At 40.6% G+C, this 12,714-nt stretch overlaps 1 protein-coding gene across 1 annotated transcript; it reads right to left on the reverse strand.

The window, feature by feature from the left end:
• Positions 1-1,061: 1,061 nt before the first annotated feature.
• sdhaf4 (succinate dehydrogenase complex assembly factor 4) lies at positions 1,062-12,358 on the reverse strand. The gene is made up of 3 exons (XM_069514346.1): positions 12,175-12,358; positions 1,972-2,085; positions 1,062-1,355 (listed from the first exon to the last, which is right to left on the reverse strand). The coding sequence occupies exons 1-3, from the start codon at positions 12,239-12,241 to the stop codon at positions 1,246-1,248; spliced, it is 291 nt and encodes a 96-aa protein (XP_069370447.1). The 5' UTR covers positions 12,242-12,358; the 3' UTR covers positions 1,062-1,245.
• Positions 12,359-12,714: the final 356 nt, after the last annotated feature.

Raw genomic sequence — 12,714 nt, forward strand, 5'->3', positions numbered from 1 at the left:
CCGAGGAGGAATTAATCAAAGCGTATGACGTGCAAAAAACAAGACATTTCCTGTTGGCACCAGGGGGCGCTGGGATTTTAAGTCATGATTTCTATGTAGATGTCATCAGGCCAGGACTCTTGTCTTACATGTCCAGTTTAGAGTAGATTGGACCATGCATCTCTGAGATACAACAACCTTGTGTTTTGATGGCGTGTAGTCAAACTTTTAAGCCACGCCACAGTCATACCCTGTGACAAAAACTTAAAAATCAAGGTAGTTTTAATTCTATCTTGTTAAGATGACATTCACCAAGGTTGAAGTTCATCTGATGAAAGCTCTAGGAGAAGTTTGTTAAAACACACAACCTGTTAAATGGCCGACTTCATGTTGTGTTTTTCATAATGCTCCTTGAGAGTACAGATTTTTGTGTAGATCAGTGAAAACCAACTGAGGGGCTGCGTTCTAGGTGGCGCTGTTCATTTATTTTGCCATGGCCATTTCAAATTATTGAAATTTTTTACATAAACCTTTGAGAAGCCTGCAAAATTTCATGACTTTTTGAGTATGTTTAAGCCCTCAAAAAGGCAAATCACACACAAAAAAAATCTTAACACCCAAGTTCACTTTTCAAAATAAAATCTCAAGACGAACGTTGTGCTTTTACGTGGGACAGTTTTGACTCTGTTGCTACACTGAGTATGATGTTGATGATTTTGATAATAGTAATAAAACTGAGTAAAAAGTAAGAGTTAAAACAAATCTATAAAAAGTGGAGGATTGGTTTGCTTTTCTGTGGAAAAACAGGAAGCCATATTATCTATTTTAATGCACAAGCTCACAAACTGGAACGACTGATGGCATTTACACAACTACCTTTAATGTTAAGAATGCTGTTTAAGACATATTATGTTATCAAGACTCTCCAGTATGAAATTCTCACCTTACCTGAACAACGGAAAAGCATCATGCTCAGGTGTTTTGAGCTACAATTGTCTGTCTGTAGATACATTGATAGAGGATTTGTACAAAGGCTTACATTTCCTTTTATTGATTGACAAAGGACCAGTTCACACTCACCATTTGTTTTGGCCATCATGTATGTTTAATAGTATGAATACAGTGATAGGCAGAAACAGTGTGTGTCTTTTTACATTCTGATCTGAAACACTGACTTACGGCAAAAATAACCAATGATTTAAGAAGTGACACTGACTCTTTGTTTTTATAATGCAGATGCGACATTTCAGATTTATCAATAATGCACTAGAAGTCCACACAGCGGCCTTTTCTTTCCCAGTCTCCATAACGGGTGGGTTCTGGACCCCGAGGGCCCCCCTTCTCCTTGGTTAAAGGGTTAACATCACCAGGGAACTCTGGAGAAAAATAAGATACAAAACAACCAGACTAAAATATACTGCTTTAGCTTACATTCCCTGAAACAGTGTCAAATGTATTTTTATTTATTTAGATGTCACACGCTTCCTTGTTTGAGTTGAGACTGCATTTCACTCATTAGTGGAGCATTAATTGTTTTGATGAGGTACTGTTTGAAAGTTCATGAGTTAACTTTTTAATTTTTAGGTCATTTTGGAAGCTACATTGTGTGCGGCTATTGAATTGAAGGTGGAGTTGTTAGCAGTATTACATGTTAACTTAATGAAACACATAAGTAGAATGCAGTATAGTTAAACAGAACATTAACTGGAGGCTCTGAAACAGTTAAACAAAGCCAACACTGGAGGATTTATCACAGGTCTGTCTAATCAGACTGACTTTGTTTAACCTCATGAACTGTGCATTCAATCTAAAAATCATCAGCTCATGTTTATGTAATGGACGATGTCAACATAATATGCTTTCTGATCATATTTTTAATTATAGATGGTATTTTAGGTCCAGTAACAATAACTGATGTGTTTGCTTTAAAAAATATCACCCAACTAATCAAGAACATTGTTCTCACAAAATATTTGTGCAGTTTGTCCTCACTTTCCAAAACATCTTTGCTTTTGTCTTCTGGGCTGTCAAACCGACCCTGTGGCGTTTTAGCTTTTTTCAGTGGCTCTTTGTCCGTCACTGCTCCGCTGGCTGCTCGTGAACAACCTAAGAATAAGACATTTAGAGAATGAATACAGCCATGATATTAGTTTAAGGTTGAATAACGGACAAGATCACAGGACTTTCACTTGGATCCTTTTGAGACCTGATACAGTTCCATGTGTCAAAAGTAAGTCAGGGTCATAGCGCTACCTTCTGAACAGCGTCAAAATTAAGTTGTATTTATCTCCACTGTGCATTGTCCAATCGTCACAAAAATTTTAACCTAAGATCAGAGTCCTGGCCTGAACAGCTCCATGTGTCAAAACTAACTCAGGGTCATTGCGCCACCTATTGATCAGTGGGAAAATGTAGTTTTTTTTAATTCCACTCTACATTGTCCAATTGGCCTCAAATTGGTCATGCATCATCACAGCCCTGACCTGAATAGATCTATTAGTCTGTATGTAGTGATAGTGAGAGCCCCGCCTACTGGCAACAGAAAGTAAGCCATTATTATTAGGGTCCAAGCACTGACAGTGCATAGGTCCTATTGAAATTGTAATGTTTATTATTATATTTTTATTTTTGATTATATTTTTATTTTTGTGATTTGCCTTTTTGAGGGCTGAAACATACTCATGAAATTTTGCAGGCTATTCAAAATTGATAAAAATTGACATATTCTGGAGTAATTTGAAATGGGCATGACAAAAGGGCTGAACAACTCCACCTAGAACACACTAGAACGCAGCCCCTGAGTTTGCTTTCACCAATCGACACAAAAATCAGTACAGACGTGTATCATGACTAGACAAACAAAAAAGTCTCAAGGAGCATTATGAAAAAGGCAACAGCAAGTTGGACATTTTGGATTTAGTGGCCATTTTGGCCATTTTACAGGTTGTGTATTTTAATGAATTCCTCCTAGAGCTTTCATCAAATCAACTTCAACATTTTAATTAATCAATTAGATTAAAACAACCTTGATTTTTGAGTTTTCGTCACTGGATGCGACCGTGGTGTGGTGTCAAAGTTTGACGACACACCATCAAAACACAAGGTTGTTGTATCTCAGAGATGCATGGTCCAATCTACTCCAAACTGGACATGAAAGACAAGAGTCTTGGCCTGATGACATCTACATAGAAATCATGACTTAAAATCACTTAAAAAATGCCATGTTAGAGGTGTGGCGTCAGATTTCATCAGTAAAGTGTCATCTCAACAACATGGAGATTAAAACTACCACGATTTGTTTAGTGTGTGTTACATAGTCTGACCGTGGCATGGATCTGTTGAAGGCGGGACTTTGATCATGTGAATGGGTTTTGAGGCTGATTGGACAATGCACAGAGAAGTTATAATAAATCCCTCCTTTTTGGCAAATCATCAAACTTTGACGCCATGCCACGGTCAGACTGTGTAATGCACACTAAAAAAATCGTGGTAGTTTTAATCTTTAACTTTCCTCCTCACAATCCAAACTTGATACTATTTATGAAATAATTATAATTACACTAATACCATGGTATAGGTGTGTACTGATTTTCAAGCAAACTAATAATAATCACATTGGTTTCAATAGGGCCTTTGCACTGTCGGTGCCCGGGCAGTAATTAAACATTAATTTCATTTGGATAAATCTAGTTCATTACATTAAGAAATCAAATAATTAAAGAATGAAAGGATGGTGGGATACAAGCTATTGACTTTGAAAGCTGTATTAAAAGTAAAATGGTTAAAATATTTTTAACTATATATTATAGTTGTATTTGGTACTGTCTTCCCAAAAGCCTGTTCAAGAGACTGGGTGGTATAGAGTTGGTGCTTAAATGTGACTTTCAGGTTTAGAAATTGCCAAGCAAACTGTCCATATTTTACAAAGAGACACTCTTATGCTGGAAACTAATGCACGCATATTATTCATATATTTTTATTGGGTTTTGAATTGTAAACACTTATAGACAATTAACAAGTCCCCAAACAGCAACCCCAACATATACAATAATAATAAAGTGACAATAATGACACAAAAAAAAACAAAAAAAAAACAACTTACACTAAAAGATAAACAAACAAACAAACAAACAAACAAAAAAAAAAAAAAACCAAAAAAAACCAGACATGTTACAGAGTTACAGAGCATGTGAATCAATTATGTCCCAGTGTTTCCAGCAGGGAATTGTAAGTCAAAATAATTCAGAAATGGCTGCCAGACCTTATAAAATCTCTGGGTTGATCCCCTGATTGTGTGTTTCAACTTCTCAAGTTTCAAGTGTGCCATTACATCCTCAACCCAGCGCCTGTGAGTGGGAGGCTTATCTGACTTCCAATTGCACAAAATAAGACGACTGGCCAATAGAGACGAAAACGCAATGACGTCCGATTGTGCACCAGACATCGCCATCCCAGCAGGGACCACACCAAATATTGCGGTTTCAGGAGCAGGGCTTATCTCTCTGCCACAAATGTAAGAAAAAGTATCAAAAATTAAAGACCAGAACTGTATCAACTTTGGGCAAGCCCAGAACATATGACAGAGGGTGGCTGGAGCCTGACAGCATCGTGAACATGTCGGATCGACCTCTGGGTATATCCTGGCAAGCCTACTCCTTGATAGATGAAGCCTGTGGAGCACCTTAAACTGGAGCAAACCATGTCTGATACAAATTGAAGTTGAATGTATTCTCTTAATTGTGCTTTGCCAGGAGACGTCCGACACTTCAAATCCTAGTTCCTCCTCCCACCCTGCCCTAATATGACTAAGTGACGGCGAGGCGATCATCTGGATATCCTCATATAACCTGCTCACTCCTCCTCTTTGATTTAGATCTCCATCCAACCACTCATCTATCCAGTCATTTGGCGAGAGTAACGGAAAGGAAGGAAAATGTTTCCGCACAAAGACACGCACCTGCTGATACCTGAAATAATGCGAACTGGGGATATTATACTCATTTACCAGCTGCTCGAATGACATGAACACACCATCTCTAAAAAGATCCTTCACCCGTTTCAGACCATTCCTGAACCATAACTTAAATGCTGTATCCATGAGTGAGGGTGGGAAAAGTGCGTTGGCTGAGATTGGGAGAGAGGGCATAGCCTGTCTATGTTTGAAGTGGGTCCTGAATTGGGACCATATTCGAAGTGAGCCACTCACAATAGGATTATTTGTGAGGCGCTGTTTACTGAGTGGCAATGGCGCACATACTAAAGAGGGTAGGGACACCGAATGAGCGGAATGTTGTTCCATTTCAACCCATACAGGTCCACCCCCCTCATAAGACGCAAAGACCCAGTATATTAGTTTATAAATATTAGCTGCCCAGTAATACTGTAAAAAATTTGGTAGTGCTAAACCTCCAGCTTCCTTCTGTTTCTCAAGATGTGCCCTCTTTATTCGTGGGATGGTTTTATTCCAGATAAAGGTGGAAATAGTTTTATCTAGCTCTGTGAAAAAGGACTTTGGGATAAAAACAGGTATTGTATTAAACAAGAATAAGAACCTGGGCATAATTGTCATCTTGACAGAATTAATCCTTCCAGCAAGCGATATAGGCAGCGCTGACCAACGGATAAGGTCCTGTTTGGCCCTCTCCAGGGCTGGTTTAAAGTTATGCTTGAATAAATCACTGTATTTACGGGTTACTGATACACCAAGATAGGTAAAAGTGTCACGAGTTTCTTTTAGTGAATATGCCTCGAAAGACATCTGTCGAGCCTGGTCGCTAATAGGGCAGAGCAAACTCTTAGTGAGGTTGATTCTGTAGCCTGAAATCTCTCCAAAGCTAGAGATGATTTCTAATGCCTTAGGAATAGAGGTGCAAGGGTCGGACAGGTAAAGTATCAGGTCATCCGCATATAGAGACAGTTTGTGAGTTTGACCCCCCCTAACAACACCCACGAGCTCCTCGGCACTCCTAAGTGCAACTGCCAGTGGTTCAATGGCGAGGTCAAACAGAAGTGGGCTCAATGGACAGCCCTGTCTTGTCCCCCTACATATAGGAAAATATTCAGAGATTATTTTATTAGTACGGACGGAGGCCTGCGGTGTAGCATACAGGATCTTTATCCATGAACAAAAGGCCGGTCCAAAACCGAACCTCTCCAGAGTTGCAAAAAGATACTCATACTCAATCCGGTCAAATGCTTTGTGAGCATCGAGGGTGAGCAAAACCTCTGCTGTAAGTGGAGTTTCTGGGGAATAAAGAATATTGAAAAGCCTTCGTATGTTGCCAAAAAGCTGCCGCCCCTTAATAAAGCCAGTCTGATCTGAATGTATCACTGTATGCATAACAGACTCCAATCTACTAGCCAGAACCTTGGTCAAGATTTTGTAGTCGCAGCAGAGTAAACTCACAGGCCGAAATGACTCACATTTCAGCGGGTCCTTTCCTTTCTTAAGAAGGACTGAAATGGTGGCTTGGGTCATTGTAGGAGGGAGAGTCTCACGCTCCAATGTCTCGGTATATACATTTTTTAAAAGAGGACTTAGTTTGAATGAGAATTTTTTGAAGAATTCAATAGGGAAGCCATCCGGTCCCGGAGCCTTACCGCTCTTCATCTTTTTAATTGCCCGATCAATTTCAGCTGCTGAAATGTTGCTATCAAGGTCTGCCCTGTCCTGTCGGCCTACAGTTGGAATCTCAAGACCACCGAAAAACCGAGCTAACTTAGTGCTATCACAATCTTCGGTGGCATAGAGGTCCTCATAAAAATTTTTGAATTGTTTATTTATGCTTTTTTGATCTGTGGTTATCCCTTCTGGAGTGTTAATCTCTGCTATAAATCCAGCCTCTGCGGCTTGTTTTAGCTGATGGCTTAGAAGTTTGCCGGCTCGTTCCCCATGCTCGTAGACTTCTTGGCGAGATTTAAGATGAAGCTCCTCAGCTACTCCAGATGAGAGAGCATCGAATTCTGTTAGTAATCCTATTCTCTCTTTACAGAGATCCGCAGATGGAGCTTCAGAATTCTTATGATCAACATCTTTTATCAAAGCGATCAACTCATTAAGGCGTGCTGACCGTCTTCTGTTCATGCTTACATTATAAGATATTATCTGACCACGCAAATATGCTTTCATTGCTTCCCACAGGTTAGAGTGGCTTGTGTCTGGTGATTGATTTGTTTCTAGAAAGAAGTCAATTTGGGCGGATAGGAAGTTAACAAAATCTTCGTCAGACAACAGACGTGGGTTAAGTCTCCAGGTGCGTTGTGGAGGCTCGTTATCTGGAAAGCAAAGCACCATTGTTACTGGGCTATGGTCAGAGATAACGATACTCTCATATTCACTAGACCTCAGCAGGGGGAGGAGTTTCTTGTTCAGCAAAAAATAATCTATTCTGGAATATGAATTATGCACTGGAGAGAAAAAGGAATACTGTCTACCAACCGGATTTCTATATCTCCATGCATCAATCACCCCATATGCTTGGAGAAAAGCATTAATAGTCCCTGCTGATTGACTAAGTGTCCCCGGGATAGCTCTAGAATGGTCCATAGTGGGATCTAGAACACAATTCAAATCTCCCCCGAGGACCAATTGGTGACTGTTTAATTCTGGAAGGAATGAGAAAAAGTCAGTGAAAAATTTAGCATTGTCCCAGTTTGGAGCATAAACGCAGGCCAGTACCACTGGTAAATTAAGTAAATGTCCTTGAACAATAATAAACCGACCATCTTTATCTTGAATCATATTTGTTTGCACAAATTGCACTTCCCTATGGATGAGAATGGCCGCACCACGGCATTTAGCGTTAAATTTGGAGTGGAAAATCTGGGAAAAGCCCCCTCTCTTAAGTCTAGAGTGATCCTTATTAAGCAGGTGCGTTTCAGTTAAGAATGCTATGTCTGTATGCAGCTTTGATAAATGAGAAAACACCTTACTACGCTTTACTGAGTGGTTAAGCCCTTTGGTGTTCCAGTTTGTAAACTTGTAAACTAGGGGTCGCCATATTCTGGTATCTGAAATAACCTGACAGCAGCCTGCCTAGAAACAGCCTCATCATAAAGCCTCTTCACAAGTGACAGATCTCTGTTTAGACATTGTGTAGTTAAAATAGATAGTAGAAAACAAGAAAACAACAGAAAATACAAAAACACAGAATCAAACACATCATTCACAAAACCCCGTTGCTGGCCTCTCCCCAAACGAAAGGCTGCATACCCCCCCAGTCGTACACTAACGCACAGCATAACGAAGCTTACCTCGTGAGACCAAGTCTCACCAAAACTATATCAATAACAGAATAACATGTTGCAGCTGATCTTAACTGTAATCAAGTACAGTGCACACTCAATAAGTTTCCAATCTAGCACCTTATTTATATCCCACTTTATGTGAGTAACCTTAACAAACATAAAGTCTCTGAACCAACCAGTCATGCGTTGTCAGGGCCCTAACAGTTCAAGACCGAAATTGAATATAAAATAAAATAAAATAACATTTCTGCTGATACATACTGGACACAATAGCACAACATTAAATTTTTGGTGGAGTTTCCAACCCGTCCAGTTATGTTAACAAGGCCTTGTGGCCAAAAGTGAACAGTGGAGAGATTTAAGGACCTTGTTAAACTCAAGTGTACATTTTAAACCAACCAGTAATGTGTAATCGAGGCAATATCAGCCCAAAACAAAACATTTGTCGTGGATTTGCACTTTTGCTGGCGGTCTTTTGCTAGATATTAAAAACGCCTTTGCTTAAACAAAGTCCTTATCAGAATGTCAGTCGAACATACCTCCGTGTACGGGATGTGGGAAACCACGGAAAGCACATCACTGCGCCGTCACATCTTCAGGTTGTGTGCTTCAGGTTCTTCATTATGAAATCCTTGGCCTGTTTTGGATCTTTAAAGCTTGTGCGCACGCCATCCAGCGTCGTTATCCTCAGCTCCGCTGGGTACCACAGGCCATAGCGGATCCCCTCACAGCTCCTTAACAGGCCCCGCACTTCATTGAACTCTGCCCGCTGCTTGGCTACTGCCTGTGTGTAGTCTGGTTGGATGCGGATCTTATCGCCGTCCCCCGTAGTCAGTTGTTTCATCTGCCCAGCTTTCCTTAGCATTTCCTCCTTCTCCTGGTAATAATGGCATCTGATGACGAAGGCTCTCGGCGGGTCGGTGTTACCCGGTCTCACACGCAGCGTGCGGTGCGCCCGGTCCAATAAAGGGGACTCATCGAGAACAAGCGTCTCCTTCAGGCACTGAGATATAAACTCCGTCATGCGCTTCCCGTCCTCCCGTCTTTCCTTTATCCCGGTGATGCGCAGGTTATTGCGGCGCGGCCGTGCCTCCAAATCCTCATTTCGTGCTTTCTGGGTAGCGAGCTCTCTCCGCACGTTAGCCATGTCCCGCTCCAGAGCAGCGATCAGGTCGGAGTGGCCGTCGGCTGCAGACTCGAGGGCGACCACCCGTTTATCCAGGGCTTCACTCTTGGCGTTAGCATTATCGTTGGCTAGTTTAATTTCTGCTCGTAGCTGGTCCACCTGGTTCCGAATTTCAGCAGATTGTGTCTCCGCTTTGGTGAGCAATTCAGTCCTAAACTCAGCGATTGCTAGGAGGATGGCCCCGTGTCCGGGTCCCGGGTCGGGTGCAGCGTTAGGTACAGCAACAGGTGCAGCGTTAGCCTCTGGGCTAGCCTTGGAGCTAACCCTTGTGTCGGGCGCTTTCCGGGAGTTTTTAGACATTTTCAGCGAGCGTTAGGTCAAAATTTCAAGCCTGGTACGACGTATTGACTTCGATTTTGAGTGTGACTTAAAGTCTTTACATCAAATAGCTGCTTCTATATTTATCAATAGTGTTGGCGAGGAGCTCGGCAAAACGCGTCCTCACATGGCACCGCTCAGACCGGAAGTCACTAATGCACTCATATAATGTCACCCTACAACAAACCCCCATTTGGAACAACAGATACTACTGTGTAATGGCAAGTCCCTCTATCTGCAACATTCGAGTAAAATGAATCCCATCGTCTCTTTGTTCAGAAGGGACCTGGTGGACAATTATCTCAGTGTTTTAAAACCAATGGAGGGGAAACATGCAAAGTCTCTTCTCAGAGATTATGAAGACCTTCAAATATATCAGGACCTCTAGTGGAACTAAAAAAAGAACTTGATTTGTAATTTATTTATTTACTCATTGACTTTTTAAAAAAAATTTTAATTATATTTATTGTTATTATTTTATGTAATTTCATTTGTGCATAATGTGCCTTGTTAATTGGTTGTATTTGCTATGATTATTAAAGTTTTCAATAAATTGCACCTGCCCTTTTGCCCCGGATCAGGAAAGTGCCCTTTCTGCTGAAGCCCAACTTTTTTCTTCATTCATCAATATTTAAAAAATAAAAATTACCCTCTCTGTCATTAATTGCCCCCAAAAGTGTTTTGATATCTGATGGGCATTTATTTGAGTTCTTGTGAGAATTCTGCCCGGCCTGATCCGCGGCGCACACAAGCCTCCGCCTTGCCCCTCCCTCTTCCTCCTCCACTTAGCTCTCATGCAGTGCTGAGCGCCAAACCGCTGCAGCCTGCAGGTCTCCTCTGACCCGCAGCATCAGACAGACAGGTAATGACAGTGTTTATGTTATCCCTGTCATGGTTTGGTGCAAAATTAACCACAATACTTAACATTATAGCGCCGCTGAAAACATTACGTGGCTACTGGCCCGACGTTTCCTAAACAAAAACAAAACAAACAAAAAAAAACTTAATGCAACATTGGCATCATACCCGCTGAAAATGTTTGCCTTTTCATACAAAGAGCATCCATGACAACGCTTAGCCTACCTGTTTTGTACTAATGAAATCCGTGATTTCAAAGCCTTGTCCAGCTGTTTACAGACGTTTGTCATGTTTAATGAAGAGAGGGGGAAAGAGATACAGACAGCTGCAGCAGACAGATAGACAGACAGACAGGCAGAGAATTTGAAGACAGTTTTGCTGTTTTACAAATTAGGAGTCTCTGTGGGGAAGAAAGACTCTCTGACCTTCTCCTGCTTGCCATTGAGCAAGACATACAAATAAACCAGAGTCAGGTCATACAAATCTTCCAAGAGATGGCCCCAAGGAGGATGCTCCTGTGAAGTAGCTGAACGATCCTGCTCCCTTCACCTCCTTTGTAAATAGTTGTATTTTTTATAATATATTGGATGCTTTATTTTTATTTAACTTATTCAGAGCAGAGTTTTAGGTTAGAATATTTGTAGGATTATTGTTTGCCTGTTATTAATTAATTTATTGAATTTGATAATTTGAGTTACCCTATTTGATAAGACTGTGTTGAGTCTGTGAAATATATCCTACTGTGTTTTTTCTTAATTTTATGAATAATTTTGGCTTGAGCACCTGCCCCCCAAAATGTGCACGTGTACATCAGTCTTGGAATTTATAGTGTTTCGCCATGACGTTTCGAATCCCTTTAAAGTTTTTTATACTATATTTATTTTTCTACCGTTAGATTTATATTGTTGTCTAAAGGTTATGTTGACACGGACATATCATATTAACTTGTGATGTATTTTTGTTGATGTTTATTTCAGCGAGATCTTCAGTATATCACCGCACTAAATAGGCAGCCGCTTTGTGAAAATCACGAATCATCACATCTGGAACACAGAGAATGGAACGTAAACAACTATCACCTGTTAAACTGAAACACCGCTGTAGCAATCTCGTGTGCCTTATTTAGTATTTCTAATGATCTAATTACAAAGAACAAACATGTTGCATCTGTTTATTTCTCCCCAAAGGGGAGGCGATTAATTTAATCTCCGTCTGACAGTTAATCTGTGTATTTACACTATAGTTTTAATTTTAAGATGAAATAAAGTTCTCAGTCATATTCTCTGTTCATTGTAATTTTAGCGCAAAACCGGAATTTCCAAAGCATCTGTTTAATAAACAACAAACGCTGCAAGTCTATCTCGAATGGTCCTGCGGTTATCTCATATTGAAACAGGAATGTCATGTTGGTCCCTAAGTGAAAGTCACCTCAACGCGGTAAATAACGAGGGGCTAGTGAAGTCGAAGACAACAAGCAGTCATATCAGATATGAATTAATTGTGGTAACGGTCACTTCAACATGGGCTTGAACATACAGACATGAATAAATTAAACCAAGGAAGAGACAGATGCCCCTTTAGCTAACCTGTCCATCGGTCCACCGTTAGGCCCACAGAGGCAACGTGTCTTCCGGCTGTGTAGAGGCGCGACATGAGTTGTCGGTAGCTGATAAACACAACTACTCTGACACGGCACAAAAATCTGCGGTTGTTGTTTGTCGCGCTTCATCTACGCAATTTTCATCATCATCCAGCGACGGAAAGTTTAGTGCAGTATTTATTAAACGCCAGTAGAGGGAGACAAAGCACTGCATATAAGACCACATACCACAAATTAATCTCTAAAGGAGCCAGAAGACAACGCTAGGAAGAGAGAGTATGAAAACTGAAGACAAAATGAAAGAAAAAAGAGAGAATTATATTGCAATATCTCCTACTATTCCCCAGGTCCAGTGCATCTCATTTCCCCCTGAAACAGAACTTGGCTACAAGGGAGAGAGTGAGAAAGAAGAGGAAAGAAAATCAGACACCAGAGAAGGGAGAAAAAATAGATAAACAAGGCAGAAACATTGCATATACAATATATTTGCAAAAAACGTAGTTAGCAACATATGAGGATACTATTC

The sequence above is a fragment of the Paralichthys olivaceus genome, chromosome 18, assembly GCF_024713975.1.
Source record: "Paralichthys olivaceus isolate ysfri-2021 chromosome 18, ASM2471397v2, whole genome shotgun sequence".
Classification (NCBI taxonomy): Eukaryota; Metazoa; Chordata; class Actinopteri; order Pleuronectiformes; family Paralichthyidae; genus Paralichthys; species Paralichthys olivaceus.